The sequence below is a fragment of the Sorex araneus genome, chromosome 1 (genome assembly GCF_027595985.1).
Source record: "Sorex araneus isolate mSorAra2 chromosome 1, mSorAra2.pri, whole genome shotgun sequence".
Classification (NCBI taxonomy): Eukaryota; Metazoa; Chordata; class Mammalia; order Eulipotyphla; family Soricidae; genus Sorex; species Sorex araneus.
Window position 1 is genome coordinate 450561644 of NC_073302.1, and position 17034 is coordinate 450578677.

At 54.7% G+C, this 17034-nt stretch overlaps 1 protein-coding gene across 2 annotated transcripts; it reads left to right on the forward strand.

The window, feature by feature from the left end:
* The first annotated feature begins 35 nt into the window (after window positions 1-35).
* CHPF2 (chondroitin polymerizing factor 2) lies at window positions 36-16934 on the forward strand. Of its 2 annotated transcripts, XM_055123753.1 has the most exons (5): window positions 36-483; window positions 12823-12980; window positions 13484-14048; window positions 14632-14814; window positions 15541-16934. In XM_055123753.1, the coding sequence occupies exons 1-5, from the start codon at window positions 460-462 to the stop codon at window positions 16837-16839; spliced, it is 2229 nt and encodes a 742-aa protein (XP_054979728.1). In that variant the 5' UTR covers window positions 36-459; the 3' UTR covers window positions 16840-16934. The 2 variants fall into 2 exon arrangements, with proteins under 2 accessions (XP_054979728.1, XP_004620242.2); XM_004620185.2 differs by lacking the exon at window positions 36-483 and having other exon boundaries at window positions 8543-12980.
* The last annotated feature ends 100 nt before the right edge of the window (window positions 16935-17034 follow it).

A 17034-nucleotide genomic window follows, 5' to 3' on the forward strand; every position in this document is an offset into this window, starting at 1 on the left:
CGGCCGCGTGACGTCATCGGGCCGCGCGCCGCGGGGCGGGGCGGGGAGAGGGCGCGAGTGCGGGCGGGCGCGCTGGGAGCTGCCGCTCCCGGGCCGCTCCTCGGAGCGCGGGCCGGGCCCTGCGGGCGCCCCCCGGCCTGGGAGACCTGCGGAGTCACGCGGAGGCCCCGGGGGTCCGGGCCCGCGCAGCCCCGCTCGGCCCCGTCGGGCGAGGACCTCGCCGGCCGCGGTGCATCACGACAATGGGTGGAACTGGGGAGAGAAGACGGGGGAGAGGGCGGGAGGGGCGCGTCCGCGGAGACGGTGCGGGGAGCAGGACCCCCACCCCGGGGAAAGGCGCTTGGTGGGGCGGGCGCCGCCTAGCCTAGCCCCCGTCCCGACCCCGTCTCTCTTCTGAACCGTGTCGCTTACGTTCCCCGCTCCGGCGTCCTTAGGTGTCCCGGGAGCCGCGTGAGTGTGATGGGAAGACCCCCGGAGGAAAACGTAAGCCCCCTTTAGCCCCCTTTTCTGAGCTAAGGTGAATGTTGCGGAAGCCCCTGCCCTTCCCCACGAGCCTTCCCTCGAGCCCCACTGTTTAGGAGCAGAGCTCCTTCCCGCGTGCTCAGTCCCGCTGCAGCTGGGGACGCGGCGCTGGCCCTGGCGACCCCTGCAGTGGCTCTGTTCACGGGGGGCTCTGTCATCGGTGACGCGGCAGGGGGCGGGGTGGGAAGCTGGTACTCCTGAGCGCAGCCCCCACAGTCCCCTGCACGACCCTTTCAAAGAATGCGCTCATTTCTTTTTTTTTGTTTTGTTTTTTGTTTTTTGGGTCACACCCGGCGATGCACAGGGGTTCCTCCTGGCTCATGCACTCAGGAATTACTCCTGGCGGTGCTCAGGGGACCATATGGGATGCTGGGATTCGAACCTGGGTCGGCCGCGTGCAAGGCAAACGCCCTACCCGCTGTGCTATTGCTCCAGCCCCAAATGCGCCCATTTCTTAGAAATTAGCTTTCCTCCTCAGATCCCAGGAGACTCTGAACTGACTTGTATTCCAAACAAGACAAGTCCCACTCTCACTTATATGCCTTTGAACATACCTGTTCCTAGAATTAAATTAGAGGGTTTTTTTTTGGGGGGGGGAGGGGCTACACCAGCTGTCTTTAGGGCTTACTCCTGTCTGCATTCATGGATCATTCCTGGCAGGCTTGGGGGACCATATGGGGTTCAGCTGTGTGCAAGGCAAGCGCCCTACACACTATACAATAATCCTGGCCCTCCCAATTTAGTTTTGCTTTGTTTTTGCTTTCGGTTTGTTTTTATATTAGAGCCACATCTGGCGGTGCTCAGGGCTGGCTTCTCTTTCCAGCTGCCCCGTCCCCACCCTTCCATGCCCTAGGAAGCTTGCAACTAGATGAGGCTGTAAATCTGGGAACAGTTTTACTTAGTGTAGTTTAATGCTTGCAAGCAATCATTCCTGCCCCTCTGCTCTTCATGGTGTGTGGTGAATCCCAACTTGACAAAATACTGACCAGTCTCTGGGAAGTAGAACTGATGGTAGCACTCACTTCATGTGGGCGTAGACTGCTTCTGGCTAATTAGCCAATTGACTTCTTTCTTGCCTTCCCTGATGTTAGTAGTTTTGCCTAAGTATGCATTAGAAAGACTATTTCATTTAATGCATGTAACAAGTACTGAGCAAAAGCAATGCATTTAGCAAATATTGAGTACCTATACGACAAAAGAATTTAGGTAAAGTGGGGCTGGAGAGATAGCACAGCGGGTAGGGCGTTTGCCTTGCACGCGGCCGACCCGGGTTCAAATCCCAGCATCCCATATGGTCCCCTGAGCACGGCCAGGGGTAATTCCTGAGTGCAGAGCCAGGAGTAACCCCTGTGCATCGCCAGGTGTGACCCAAAAAGCAAAAAAAAAAAAAAAAAAAAGAATTTAGGTAAAGAAGCTAGGTAAAGACAATGATTAGCTAAATGCAAAGCCCTTTTCTTCCTAACTTTATTTAAACACAGTGGTTTACGGAGTTGTTCATAATACAATTGTGGGCTTTCAATGTTCCTGCACTAATCCCGCCACCAGTGTGACCTGTGACCTTCCTTCCACCATTGTCCCCAGTTTCCTGCCCTCCCCCCAAGCCTGCTCCCTTAGCAAGCAAAAAAAAATAATTAATATACTTTTTAACAACAAAGTGGTAAGTGGAATTAAAAAAATATATTTGTGAAAGAAAATATGAAAATGGTTCTATCTCACAATGCTGTCATTAAGTCATTGAGAGTTTACTGAGTGGTCTGTTGCTGACTGAGCCTCCTGTGTTACTCTTTTCACTTATCGAGCTTTGTGGGCTTCTAGACTACTTTCCCATGTAGTGTGCTGTGCTCCTACCGGACTGTCAGATTCTGGAATTGGGAGATGCCGCAGCGCCGGGTATGTGGCCGCGCACTCTGGGAGCTCCAAGATCTACAGGACTGGACTGATTCTCATCCTGCCCCCGCCCAAGAAAGCCCCCGAGTTTTCAGCCCAAAGACCTGTGTGTGTATGAGCCCCACTGGCTTGGCATCTCTCCCGAGATTAGCTGTGAAGCTGGACTGTTTCCATGAGGGGCTGGAGGGATGTGAGTGTGGCTGCCCGGGCTTCTGGCAGCTGTGGGGTGGGGCTGCCCCCCTGCACTAAGAGGACCCAAGGGTGTCCAGCCCAAAGACAGGTGTACCTGGTACTTTTGTCAGGCAGAGCCCTTTGTTGTTGTTGTAGCAAAAGTAATTCTTGGCCCAAAAGATAGTATAGGGAGTGAATCACTTGTATTGCAAGCAGCCAACCCAGGTCTGCCCTCAGGCACTTACAGGAGTGATCCCTGAGCAGAGCCAGGTATAGCCAAAAAACAACAGCAAGAAAGAACAAAGTAGTTCTGTGTGGTTGTGGATCACATAACATTGTCCATCTAAGCACCTGGCTTCCTGGAAACAACTTTCCCGGCCTCAGTGAAATAAATGTAAGCTCCCAGCAGATTACAGAGACCCAGTTTCCTCAGGCTCTTTTATTGACGTCATTGTATTTATCCCTTCCCCAAAACTCCAAGGTGTGTGTATTCTTAAGACTTTACAGATGGGAAGCAAAGACCCAGAGGTTAGTAAAAATAATCCTGGTAGGAGACTGTGCCAGGATTCAAGGCTAAACGATTCCCAAACCCCAGCTCTGTACGGTGACTGGAGAGCAGAGGAAGATGACCCTGGCACTTCTCTGACTACGCCCATAGCATGCAGAGCTCCCCATGTGTCGGCCAGTGATGGGTGGTCTCCCTTGGCAGAGCAAGAGCTGCCTGGAAAACGTGCTGGCCGCTTACATGCTCTACCATCCCCACTCAGGGTTTGGCTCTCTTGCAGGAACAGATCAGAGATGTGGGGAGAAGAAACTGAAAGGGAGGCAGGGATCAAAGAGAGAGCAAGGGACGTACAGATCAAGAGATAGGAGGATTGACCAGGTTGGCCCCAAACTCTCCCTAATAAAAGACATAAATATTGCAATCTAATTTAAAATATAAGAATGGAATTTTTTTTTATTATTGCATCACACCCAGCAATGCTCCATCCCTCTCGGAGAGCCCAGCAAGCTACCAAGAGTATCGCGCCCGCACGGCAGAGCTTGGCAAGCTACCCGTGGTGTATTGGATATGCCAAAAACAGTAACAACAAGTCTCACAATAAGAGACATTACTGGTGCCCGCTCGAACAAATCGATGAGCAACGGGATGACAGTGACAGTGACAGCAATGCTCAGGGGTTATTCCTGCCTCTGCACTCAGGAATTATTCCTGGCGGTGCTGGGGGGACCATCTGGGATGGCAGGGATCAAATCCAGGTCTGCCACATGCAGGGCAAATGCCCTACCCGCTGTGCTATCTCTCTAGCCCAAGAATGGAATCTCTTAGGGCTGAGGATATGCCACACGGTACCACTGGGTGTAGCCTCTAAAAAACTATTAACTGGGACCAAAGAGATAGTAAAGGGGGTACGGCAGCTGCCAGCTTTGTTATCTGGCTCTGTCACGATGATCCCTGAGTGCAGAAGTAGGAATGAGCCCTGAGCAGTGCCCAGTGTGACTCAAACACTTCCCACACCCCAAGAATGGAAGGGATGCCAGGCCCCGGGCCCACCCCTAAAGGTGTCACCCCTAAAGCACCTTTAGGGAGAAGGGGGAGGTACCACACAATGGAGCCCTCTGCTGAGTCCCTCATTTACATATGCAAGCCAGTGGTCATCCCACAAACCACTTACATATGTGACCCGACCAATCGGGTGCTCAGGAGAATCACTCCAGTGGCACTTGCGGGTGTGTGTGTGTGGGGGAGGATATGCCAGGGAGTCGAACCCTGGTCAGCTGTATGCAAGGCAAATGTCCTATCTGCTAAACTTTCTGATGGCCCACGAGGCCAGGTAGTTGTGTAACCAGTCAGCCATCAGAAGCAGCTAGGGGCCACAGAGCTTGTAGGCGCATGCAGTAGAGTTGGTCCTGTACAGTGGGGCTGCTGTTGGGGACAAGGACGTTGCTGTAACTGCGGCCATGGCATAAGTTCCGCTGAAGATAAGCTCACAGAGATGCAACTAGTCAAGCTGTGAAACAGCAGTAATACAGAAGATGGTCGGTGCGACTCTTGCATGCAATCTCAAGAACCTTTCAGTCAGGTGCTTGCAACAGTACCAATGTGCTTTTTAAATAACAAAGCATTTTTATCACACCCCTTTACTATTTTGAAACGAAGTTCAGAGGTGAAAGGATCTAACACACACATCATGTTTCCAGAAGGATGACTTCCCCTTCCCTTTGCTGCTCTCGAGGCAACCTGGGATCCTGTTCTTGGTCGTGGTGCTTGCTGGGGATAATCCGCCCTGTGATGCTTGAACACTTCCCTCTGGTGCTTGCAAGAGGCAACACGACCCTTTTTTGTTTGTTGGTTGTCATGCTGGCCCCAGGCTCACCTGGGCTTTTCTGTCATGTGATTTGCTGCTCTGCAGACTCGCCCCACGCACACACTTATGCCAACACGTATGTGCTTCTGTGTAGTTGTGCTCCTCGGAGACCCACAACTTTAGTCGTTGTGCTTGTGTATAACTGGTTGCAGTGTCCTGGGAATGGCACATTCTGTTGTGGAGCAGGGGTCCCAGGCAGTGGAGCCTGCACAACCACCCTTGGCTATGTGGGTGGCACTGGGGGTTGAACTCATGACCTGCAAGACAAGGCAGTGCTCTTAACCGCTGAAGCCTTCCCGGTTATAGCGTTTTTCAGTAGCACTGGAAAGGAAAGGGAATTCTTTTTGATACAGTGTTTTTTCTTCAGTAAGCTAGAACATGTGGCAGAACCTGGCAAGGCCCGTGCGTATTGGATATGCCAAAAACAGTAACAATAAGTCTCTCAATGAGAGACGTTATTGGTGCCCGCTCGAACAAATCGATGAGCAACAGGATGACAGTGATTACAGTGAAACTAGAACACATCATCATCATCATCATCATCATCATCATCCCGTTGATCATCAATTTTCTCAAGTGGTCTCAGTAGCATCTCCATTTGTCCTAGCTGATATTTTAGAAGTCTCTCTTTACCCGTCCTTCCCAAGGTGCCGGTGCCGCAGTGGGTGCTCTTTCAGGGTCAGGGGAATGAGACCAAACTAAAACACAGAACCTTGAAATTGACATTGTTACAGCTGTAGCAACATTGTATCACTGACAATAGTTTTCCAAAATCATAAGTAACTTTGTAAATTTCTGCCATTTGTTACAATTCCTCCAATTTTGCTTTTCCTCCTCAGGTTAAGGAGGGTGGAGGAGGGGCTGGAGCGATAGCACAGCCGGTAGGGTGTTTGCCTTGCATGCGGCCGACCCGGGTTCGATTCCCAGCATCCCATAGGGTCCCCTGACCACCGCCAGGAGTAATTCCTGAGTGCAGAGCCAGGAGTAATCCCTGTGCATCGCCAGGTGTGACCCCAAAAGCAAAAAAAAAAAAAAAAAGGATGGAGGAGTATTGGAGCCACCCCGGTGGTGATCGTGTCTCTGTGCTCAGGGGTCATTATGGGGTTTGGAGGTCTCTGTGGTGTGGAGAACGAGGGCAGTTTACTGGTACAAATTTTGTTTTCATCAAACCAAAAGGACATGGGTTAGGAAATTAGTACTCATCTTAATAGTTGATAAGAAAGACAGACACAAATATTAATTCTTCTTGTCCAGTAAACTGTGATTCTGATTATACAATAACCATATTTCTTTCTAGGCTCAATTTATTTATTTTTTAAATTTCATTTTATTTTTATAAAGTTGTTCACAATAATTCATTCCATTTAATATTCAAACACTGTCCCACTACCATTGCACCTTCCCACAACCATATTTCGAATGATTCCTCCCAGATCCTGAACTGTGCCCCCCAAAGCAGAACTGAAACAATTAATTTTGTATTGCTTGTTATGAATAATCTGCTAAAAAATGGTCCAATAAAGTTTCCTTAGAGGAAAGAGTGTGAAGATTGTTGGATTTCATCCTGGAGCCATTAAGCCCTTGTATAAGAGATGACTAACATGTTTGTTAAAAGTTGAGCCTTGAGGGGCTGGAACAATAGCACAGCGTGTAGGGCGTTTGCCTTTCACACGGCCAACCTGGGTTCAATTCCCAGCATTCCATATGGTCCCCTGAGCACCGCCAGGAGTAATTCCTGAATGCAGACCCAGGAGTAACCCCTGTGCATCGCCAGGTGTGACCCAAAAAGAAAAAAAAAAGTTGAGCCTTGTGTGTTTAAAGATAGATGATAGATAAATAGATAGACAGATAGATAGATAGATAGATAGATAGATAGATAGATATTCCCCATGAGATTGGTTGCTTTCTACTTTAAACCCCATCAAATGTTGTGTCCTACTCTTGGTACTTAAAATGAATGAAGGATCCTCTGTGAGCTGTATTACGGATTCACCGCCAGGATCTCACTATTCTACAAGGAAGTGATCATCGATGTAAAGAGAGGGTTTGAAAAAAAAATAAAAAAAATAAAGAGAGGGTTTGGCAGGCGACACCATTTCACCAAAACTCTTCAGTGCCACCCTCAGGAACATCATGCGATGACTGGAATGGGAAGGAATGGGAGTGAAGATAGATGGTTGGCAACTACACCACCTCTGCTTCGCTGATGACATCATTCTAATAACACCAGATATCAGCCAAGAGGCACAAATGCTGGCTGACTTCGACTGTGAGTGTGGAAAGGTCGGACTGCAGCTGAATCACACGAAGACAATGTTCTTGAGAAAAGGACTAGTTCCTGCTGTTCCATTTGCCCTCAATGGAATAAACATCTCCGAATGCAGCAGCTGGGTTGAGAACACAACATCACAACCTGGCACCTGGCACAGGAGGAAGAGAGCAGCATGAAAGCCTTCAAGAGCATCGAAGAAGTGATTAAGAGGACAAAGAATCTCTGGCTCCGGGCACATCTTTTCGACTCCACCGATCTTCCTGCACTAACAAACCTCAGAGACCTGGGCCCCACAAAAACAGCTATTCGGTCTCCCAAAGAGGAATCCATTGAAAGAGCTATGCTTGGAGTATCATGTTTCACTCACGTGAGAGAAGGAATCCGGAGTTCCGACCTCTGTCAATGGTCAAGAATCAGGGACGCTGTCTTGTTTGCCAAGGCGTCGAAAATCAGATGGACTGGACATGTAATGCGATTCAGAGACGACCGCTGGACTACAGCTGTTACCGACTGGATTCCACGGGACGTCAAAAGACCGCGTGGCCACCCACCTATGAGATGGTCAGTCTTCTTCGTCAAGACCCTGAATGAACGGTTTGAGGCTTTTCGTGTTTCTGGAGCTAGCAGACGCCATTGGGCTACACTAGCATGAGACAGGGGCGAATGGAGATGTGACTGGTGCCCACTCGAACAAATTGATGAACAATGGGATGACAAGTGATTACAAGTGATACTCTTGGTACATCAATAGTGTAGAGTATGAGGGCTGGAGCGATAGCACAGCAGGGAGGGCGTTTGCCTTACATGCAGCTGACCCGGGTTCAATTCCCAGAATCCCATATGGTCCCCTGACCACCGCCAGGAGTAATTCCTGAGTGCAAAGCCAGGAGTAACCCCTGAGCATCACTGGGTGTGACCCAAAAAGCAAAAAAAAAAAAAAAAAAAAAAACTTGGTGAATTCAGAATGAAAATACTATTTCTATATTTTATATAAGAAGTGATATATAATATGTGATAAAATACATATACAAATCAATTTAAAAACAAGATAAAGATTAATACTGTTTTATTACTGAATTTAGTTTATTGAAAGAAAATGTATTAAAACATGGATGTATATTTATCCACTATATTGTGCTTGAGATTCATGTTATTGCATGTAAAGTATTATATAGATTTTTTTTCTTTTTGGGTCACACCCGGCGATTCACAGGGGTTACTCCTGGCTTTGAACTCAGGAATTACTCCTGGCGGTGCTCAAGGGACCATATGGGATGCTGGGAATTGAACCCGGGTCGGCCGTGTGCAAGGCAAATGCCCTACCGCTGTGCTGTCACTCCAGCACCACTATTATATAGATTCTATACTCTGGGTATACCACAGTTTTTCCAAACTCCATTCCTAGATATTTAGGTAGATTTCACTCTTTAAATATCTCAGAGGCAAACATATTTGTAAATAAGCTACTGTGTTCACTCATTTTGACCTTAAATCTGATTCCTAGAAGTGAAATTGATTAATGGTCAGTACCTTTATGGAAGAAAAATTCTGAATAAAACAGACTTTTAGAGTGAAACTCCATAATACTACATTAATGCTACACCAATAAAAAATAATCAAATGATAAATCCATTTGGTAATGAATTAAGCTATATAGCACTCAATCATTTTTTGTTTTTTCTTCAGTACTCTTAATTACTAAAGTGCAGGACCAGCACAATAATACAGAGGTAGGGCATTTACCTTACATGCAACCGACCTGGGTTCAATCCCTGGCACCCCATATGGTCCCCTGAACTCCATCAGGAATGATCCCTGGGAGCAGAGCAAGGAATAGACCCTGGGCATTGCTAGATGTGGCCCCCAAACCAAAACAAGTAACCCCTCAAAGCAAGTCAAGCTCTTTAGCCATTCTACTATCTCTTGGCCCAGCAAATTAAAAACAAATTATTTGCAGTACTGAGGATTGGGGCAGAGCGATAGCAGCAGGTAAGGCGTTTGCCCTGCACACGGCTGACCCAGGTTCGAATCCTCCATCCCTCTCAGAGAGCACAGCAAGCTACCGAGAGTATCCCACCTGCACAGCAGAGCCTGGCAAGCTACCCGTGGCGTATTTGATAAGCGAAAAACAGTAACAAGTCTCACAATGGAGACGTTACTGGTGCCTGCTCGAGCAAATCGATGAGCAACAGGATGATAGTGCTACAGTGCTACTGAGGATTGAACTTGGGTCATAAGTGTAACTTTTAACATTCATTTCTTGTTCGGTAATCATTTCTAGCTATTATTGTCATCCTGGTCCCTTCTCTATCTTACCTACCTTCATCCCACACACACTTGTGGTCGATTCTAACCATGACTAGGCCTCCTAGTCCCTGTTTTCCCTGGCCATGGATGTTTTATTTATTATTATTATTGTTTTTTTGCTTTTTGGGTCACACCCAGCGATGCTCGGGTTTTTCCTGTCTCTGTGCTCAGGAATTACTCCTGAAGGTGCTTGAGGGACCATGTGGGATGCCAGGGATTGAACCCTGGTCGGCTGGGTGTAAGGCAAACACCCTACCCGCTGTACTATTGCTCTGGCCCCATGTTTTCTATCTATATATTTTTTATATACAACAAATGAATGCAGTCCTTCCTCCTGATTCATTTCACTCAGCATAATATTCTCTAACTCCATTCATTTATACGTAAATTTCATGACTTCATTTTCCCTAACAGTTGTTTAGTAGTATTACATTGTGTAGATGTGCCATAGTTTCTTTATCCATTCGTTTGTTCTCGGGCACTCAGGTTGTTTCCAGATTCTTACTGTTGTGAATAGTGCTTCAATGAATATAGGGTGCAGATGGTGTTTCTACTATGTGTTTTGGGGCCCTGAGGGTATATTCCCAAAAGTGGTATTGCTGGGTCAAATGGGAGCTCAATTTCTAGTTTTCTGAGGAGTGCCCATATTGTTTTCCAAAAAGGCTGGACCAGTCGGCAATCCACCAACAATGAAGGAGAGTCCCTTTCTCCCCCACACTCATGCCAGCACTGGTTGCTCTTATTCTTTTGGATGTGTGCCAGTCTCTGTGGTGTGAAATGATATCTCATTGTTGTTTTGATCTGTATCTCTCTGATTATGTGTAATGAAGAGCACTTTTTCATGTGTCTTTTGGCCGTTCGAATCTCTTGAGAAAGTTTCTGTTCTTCTCCCCATTTTTTGATGGGTTTGGATTTTTTTTCTTGTAAAGTTCAACCAGTGCCTTGTACATCTTTGATATTGACCCCTTATCAGAAGGGTATTAGGTGAATATCCTTTCTCATTCCATAGATTGTCTTTGTATCTTGGTCACTGTTTTTTTTGAGGTGCAGAAGCTTCTTAGTTTAAGATAGTCCCAGTTGTTTATCTTTGCTTCCACTTGCTTGGTCAGTGGCATTTCATCTTTGAAGATACCTTTATCTTCAATATCGTGGAGGGTTTTGCCTAAGTTTTATTCCATGTATATTGTTGGTTCAGATCTGATATTGAGGTCTTTAATCTATTTTGATCTAACTTCTGTGCATGATATTAGAGTTCTGTATCCATTTTTTTTTGCATACTGTAACTGTCCAGTTTTACCAGCACCACTTGTTAAAGAGGCTTTTCTTGCTCCACTTCACATTTTTTGCTTTCTTATCAAAGATTAAATGATCACATATTTGAGAGTGTATGGCAGGATATTCAACCCTATTCCATTAGTCTGGAGGTCTGTTTCTACCCCAATACCATGCTATTTTAATCACTAATATTTTGTAGTACAGTTTGAAGTTGGGGAGAGTAATACATTTGAAGTTCTATGGGAGAATTCATTTGTGTGTGTGTGTGTGTGTGTGTGTGTGTGTAATACTGCCTTGCAATATGCATGATACCTGTATCCTACTTCTCCCCTCTCCTCCCAAGCATTTGACAGCAAAACTGTCCCTGTCCCATACACTTCCAAACTGCTCCTAGGGATGGCAGGGTCCCTTCATACCATCATCTTCTCTCATTCTCTTCTCTTTTTGTCTTTGCTTTCGTTTGCTTGGGTTTTGTGTTAATCCAACAGTGCTCAGATCGTACTCGGGGTGCTCAGGGGTCACTCCCAGCAGAGCGCGGGGGACGGTGTGTGGTGAACAGCAATCAAACCTGGGCTGGACAAGTGCGAGGGAAGCGCGCCTGTTCTCTCTACCCCAGGACGTTTGTCTTTGTCTTTCTCACCCGACCTCCTTCGGAGCCTTGCCCCTCGCCTGGAAAGCCCGTCCCCACGTTTGCTTTGCATTCTTCGTGAGCCCGTGGATCCCGTCACCTCCGAATTCCTATGCAGTTTCGTTCTCGCTGTCCTGGACCGTACTTTTTTGTTGTTGTTGTTTGCAGCGATGCTTATGCCAGTTTGAGATTTCCTCGGGGCTTCGGTTTGTCGAGTGTGTCCAGTGTCCGCACCCCTGGGACCATGCCCAGCTCGGACACTGGCCGGCCAGGAACCATCGACTCCCGTAAAACTAGCCAGAGTCGGACCCCCGGGGCCCGACGCCCACCGGGAAACATCGGTTACGGGGCGGGGAGGCGGGTATCTCGGCGCCCGAGCAAGCGGAGTTGAGCGGGCGCCGCGGGTCCACCCTCCGGATGCGCATCCCCGGGGCACGCCGGCCCGGCGGTCCCGGCCTCCGCAGCGCGCGTGCGCGGGCCGGCCGACCACCGAGAGGAGGTGGCGGAGAGAGCGGCCGGATGCGGTCACCATAGAGACGGGGCCGGCGGCTGGCGGAAGAGGAAGGGATGCGCGCCGGCCGGTGAGGTGGCAGCGGCTTCAGCGGCGGCGCTGGCTCCGGGCCGGCCCTGGGGTCTGTGCCCTCCTCCACCCCCGCTTCCAGAGGGGCGTCCGGGGGCGCCGCGCCCGGCCCAGGAGCGGGCGCGTGTCCCGGTGCCCACGCCCGCGGGCCGCGGTTTGCTGCCGGACACGGGGCGGCCGGCCCTGATGGCCGAGAGGTAGAGCCGGGCCGTGCCCCACCCGCCCGGCCGGGCTGCGGCGGGGAGCCCCCCTCGCGGCGCGCGCCGGCCGCGCCCCGCCCCGCTGCAGCCCCCGTGCGTGGGTGCCCGCTGGCTCCCTCCGGGGGCGTCCCGGGAGGCCGCCTCGGCGGGCCGGGGTGTCGCTCTGCCGAATCATTAGCTGCCCGGCCCCCCGCCCACCTGCCATCCCCTCCGTGGGGCTCCGTGGGTCGGGTTCCGCGGGACCGCGTTTTACTTTGCTCCCCCTCTGCCGGGAGACGGGAACCGGCGCTGGCGTCTGCGCGCCGCCGTGACTGCATGACCGGACCCCGGACCTGGGTCGGGACGGACTCAGGGTGGGCCTCCCAGGGGCTGCCGGGGCTGGGTATCCCCGTGCCCCGGGGTCCCCGTGTGCGGCCGCACCCCTCCTGCTGACCTGGCGCCGCCAGCCCGCCGGCCCCCCTCGAGCTGTGGTTTCGGGGCTGCACGTGGCAGGGCCGGGCACCACCATGCGCCTGAACGCCCTGTTGGCGCTGCTGCGCCCAGCGCTGCCCCTCATCCTCGGGCTGTCTCTGGGGTGCAGCCTGAGCCTCCTGCGGGTTTCCTGGATCCAGGGGGAGGGCCCCGATCCCTGCGAGGAGGCCGTGGGGGAGCCAGGAGGGCGGCAGAACCCCGCAGCACCGTGGCGGCTTGACCAAAGCGATGAAGACTTCAAGCCGCGGATTGTCCCCTACTATAGGGACCCCAATAAGCCCTACAAGAAGGTGCTCAGGTGAGAGCTGTGTGTGTGCGTGTGGGTCCCATGCCCCGCCATCGACCTCGAACCCTGCCCTCACCTTCCCGAGTCCAGGTGTCCAGCCCCGTGGTACCAAGAACCCAGTCTTGGGTTCTTTCTGCTTTGTATATGGTGCCGGGGGTTGAACCCGGGGTCTTGTGTCTGCAGAGGATAGGGTCTGCCTCTGCGCGCCATCCTGGCCCCCTTCTTGGCCTTGGTACCAGTTTGTTCCTCAGTGTCCCCCGTCAGGTCTGAGAGGTCTCACGCATTGGCGTTAAGTCATCCTGATATGTTCCTGAGCAGGACGGGACTTGCCCTTGGCCCCAGATCAGTGCCAGCCCCCCGTAGCTGTTGGGTACGAAGTGGTAGTCTCGGCTCCTCTTCCCTAGCCTGGGCTCCCTCGCCATCAGGAGCTGCCTGCGCCCTGTGCCCGGCGGCCGCGGTCACGGAGGGCCGTGTGTCCCCGGCTGCACTGACACGCATCACGCTGGTCTCTGCAGGACTCGCTACATCCAGACCGAGTTGGGCTCCCGGGAGCGGCTGCTGGTGGCGGTTCTCACTTCCCGGGCCACGCTGTCCACTCTGGCCGTGGCCGTGAACCGCACGGTGGCCCACCACTTCCCTCGGTTGCTCTACTTCACCGGGCAGCGGGGGGCCCGCACGCCGGCCGGCATGCAGGTGGTGTCCCACGGCGACGAGCGGCCGGCCTGGCTCATGTCCGAGACGCTGCGCTACCTGCACACCCACTTCGGAGCCGACTACGACTGGTTCTTCGTCATGCAGGACGACACGTACGTGCAGGCCCCCCGCCTGGCGGCCCTGGCCGGCCACCTCAGCATCAGCCAGGACCTGTACCTGGGCCGGCCCGAGGAGTTCATCGGCGCGGGCGAGCAGGCCCGTTACTGCCATGGGGGCTTCGGCTACCTGCTGTCCCGCAGCCTCCTGCTGCGCCTGCGGCCACACCTGGACGGCTGCCGAGGGGACATCCTCAGTGCCCGGCCCGACGAGTGGCTGGGCCGCTGCCTCATCGACTCCCTGGGCGTCGGCTGCGTCTCGCAGCACCAGGTGACGGCCCTGTCCAGCCCCGTCCCCCGGCTCACGTGGGGTGGTGGGTCTGCAGTGGCTCCCGCGGCTCCTCTCTGGTCAGCAGGCGCCAGAGCAGGTCCCTCGCCGGCTCTCCCCGCCGCCCCCTTGCCCTCTGCGTGTGTCCCTCCGACCCCTGTGCCAGTCCTGCATGAATCACCAGTCCCGGGACCCTGTCCCGGCTCAGCACCCAGCCCTGAGCCTCTGACAGGAGGAGAGGGAACTGGCCCCAGGCGTGGGCGGCTTCCCTGGAGAAGCCTGGGGTCACTGGGGAGAACCCTCCTCGCGGCCCTGGCTGCTTTCTCAATGCCTGCTGGTGCGCCTCAGTGAGATACAGCTGTGCCCGCCCCAGCAGCACACAGGGACCCCCGAGCCCCGCCAGGAGTGACCCTGAACACAGTACGGAGTCAGCCCTGACCCCGAATCACAAAATGAAGCAAAACACCCCACGGAGAAAGCAGGCTCGGGGCCCCGAGTACCTCTCGGGGCTCAGTGGTGATGCTCGGGAGTGGGGCTGCGTGGGTAGGGGCCCAGGGCCGCCACCGACCCGCCACTGTTCCTCCAGGGGCAGCAGTACCACTCGTTTGAGTTGGCCAAGAACGGGGACCCTGAGAAGGAGGGGAGCCCGGCTTTCCTGAGTGCCTTTGCCGTGCACCCTGTCTCGGAGGGAACCCTCATGTACCGGCTGCACAAACGCTTCAGTGCGCTGGAGCTGGAGCGCGCCTACAGCGAGATCGAGCAGCTGCAGGTGAGTGGCCCCCGGAACTGCACCCCAGCTGAGGGCACTGCCCCGGGAACTGCACCCCAGCTGAGGGGACTGTCCTTGGGAACTGCACCCCAGCTGAGGGCACTGCCCCGGGAACTGCACCCAGCTGAGGGCACTGCCCTGGGAACTGCACCCCAGCTGAGGGGACTGTCCTTGGGAACTGCACCCCAGCTGAGGGCACTGCCCCGGGAACTGCACCCCAGCTGAGGGCACTGCCCCGGGAACTGCACCCCAGCTGAGGGGACTGCCCAGGAACTGCACCCCAGCTGAGGGCACTGTCCTTGGGAACTGCACCCCAGCTGAGGGCACTGCCCCGGGAACTGCATCCCAGCTGAGGGAACTGCCCTGGGAACTGCACCCCAGCTGAGAGAACTGCCCTGGGAACTGCACCCCAGCTGAGGGCACTGTCCCGGGAACTGCATCCCAGCTGCAAGAGGTTTGCAGGATGGGGGGTGGGTTTCAGGTATCCGAACTCCACGGACTGCCCACAGTGCCTCACTAAGGAGACCCTGGCCTCCCGGAGGGTCACTCAGGGACAGACCTCAGCGCCCCAGGCAGAGGATGGGTGTCTTGGTGTGGTGTGGTGTGCTGGGGAGGCTGCATGGTGCTGTGTCCGCTGCGGCTCCACCAGGTGTCCCTTCCTGTCAGGGCTGCGCCCTGGGTGGGTCCCTGGCGCCAGGCTGACCCCAGCTATCCCCCCCCCCCCAGGCTCAGATCCGGAACCTGACGGCGCTGACCCCGGAAGGGGAGGCGGGGCTGAGCTGGCCCGTGGGCCTCCCGGCGCCCTTCAGGCCGCGCTCGCGCTTCGAGGTGCTGGGCTGGGACTACTTCACGGAGCAGCACACCTTCTCCTGCGCCGACGGCGCGCCCAAGTGCCCGCTGCAGGGGGCCAGCCGGGCCGACGTGGGCAACGCCGTGGACACGGCCCTGGAGCAGCTGAACCGGCGCTACCAGCCGCGCCTGCGTTTCCAGAAGCAGCGGCTGCTCAACGGCTACCGGCGCTTCGACCCGGTGCGGGGCATGGAGTACACGCTGGACCTGCTGCTGGAGGCCGTGACGCAGCGTGGGCACCGGCGGGCGCTGGCGCGCAGGGTCAGCCTGCTGCGGCCGCTGAGCCGCGTGGAGATCCTGCCCGTGCCCTACGTCACCGAGGCCACGCGCGTGCAGCTGGTGCTGCCGCTGCCCGGTGCCGAGGCGGCGGCCGCCCCCGCCTTCCTAGAGGCCTTCGCGGCCGGCGTCCTGGAGCCCCGCGAGCACGCGCTGCTCACGCTGCTGCTGGTCTACGGGCCGCGCGACGGCCGCGGCGCCCCTGACCCCTTTCTCGGGGTGAAGGCGGCCGCGGCGGAGCTGGAGCGCCGCTACCCGGGGGCCAGGCTGGCCTGGCTCGCCGTGCGCGCCGAGGCCCCGTCGCAGGTGCGCCTCATGGACGTGGTCTCCAAGAAGCACCCCGTGGACACCCTCTTCTTCCTCACCACCGTGCGCACCCGGCCGAGCCCCGAGGTGCTGAACCGCTGCCGCATGAACGCCATCTCGGGCTGGCAGGCCTTCTTCCCCATCCACTTCCAGGAGTTCAACCCCGCCCTGGCCCCCCAGCGGCCTCCCACGGGCGCCGGCGGCGCCGACCCCCCCTCCCCGCCCGGCGCTGACCCCGCCCGGGGCGCCCCCGCGGGGGGCCGGTTCGACCGGCAGGCGTCGGCAGAGGGCTGCTTCTACAACGCGGACTACCTGGCGGCACGGGCCCGGCTGGCCGCCGAGCTGGCGGGCCAGGAGGAGGAGGAGGCCCTGGAGGGGCTGGAGGTGATGGACGTTTTCCTCCGGTTCTCGGGGCTCCACCTCTTCCGGGCCGTGGAGCCGGGGCTGGTGCAGAAGTTCTCGGCGCGCGAGTGCAGCCCGCGGCTCAGCGAGGAGCTGTACCACCGCTGCCGCCTCAGCAACCTGGAGGGGCTGGGCGCGCGCGCGCAGCTGGCCCTGGCCCTGTTCGAGCAGGAGCAGGCCAACAGCACCTAGCCGCCGCGGGGAGACACGCACGGACAGACGGAGCGCGTGGTGCTGGATTTTTTTTTTTTAATAAGAAAATGTTATTAAACATGTTTTCTGCCAAACTGTGCTTAGGTCTAGGGAAACGGAGTCAGGAGCAGCACTGGAGGGGGCTGCGATGTCCTCCCGGGGACCCCACTGCCTGCCCCTGCCCCCCCCCCTTGC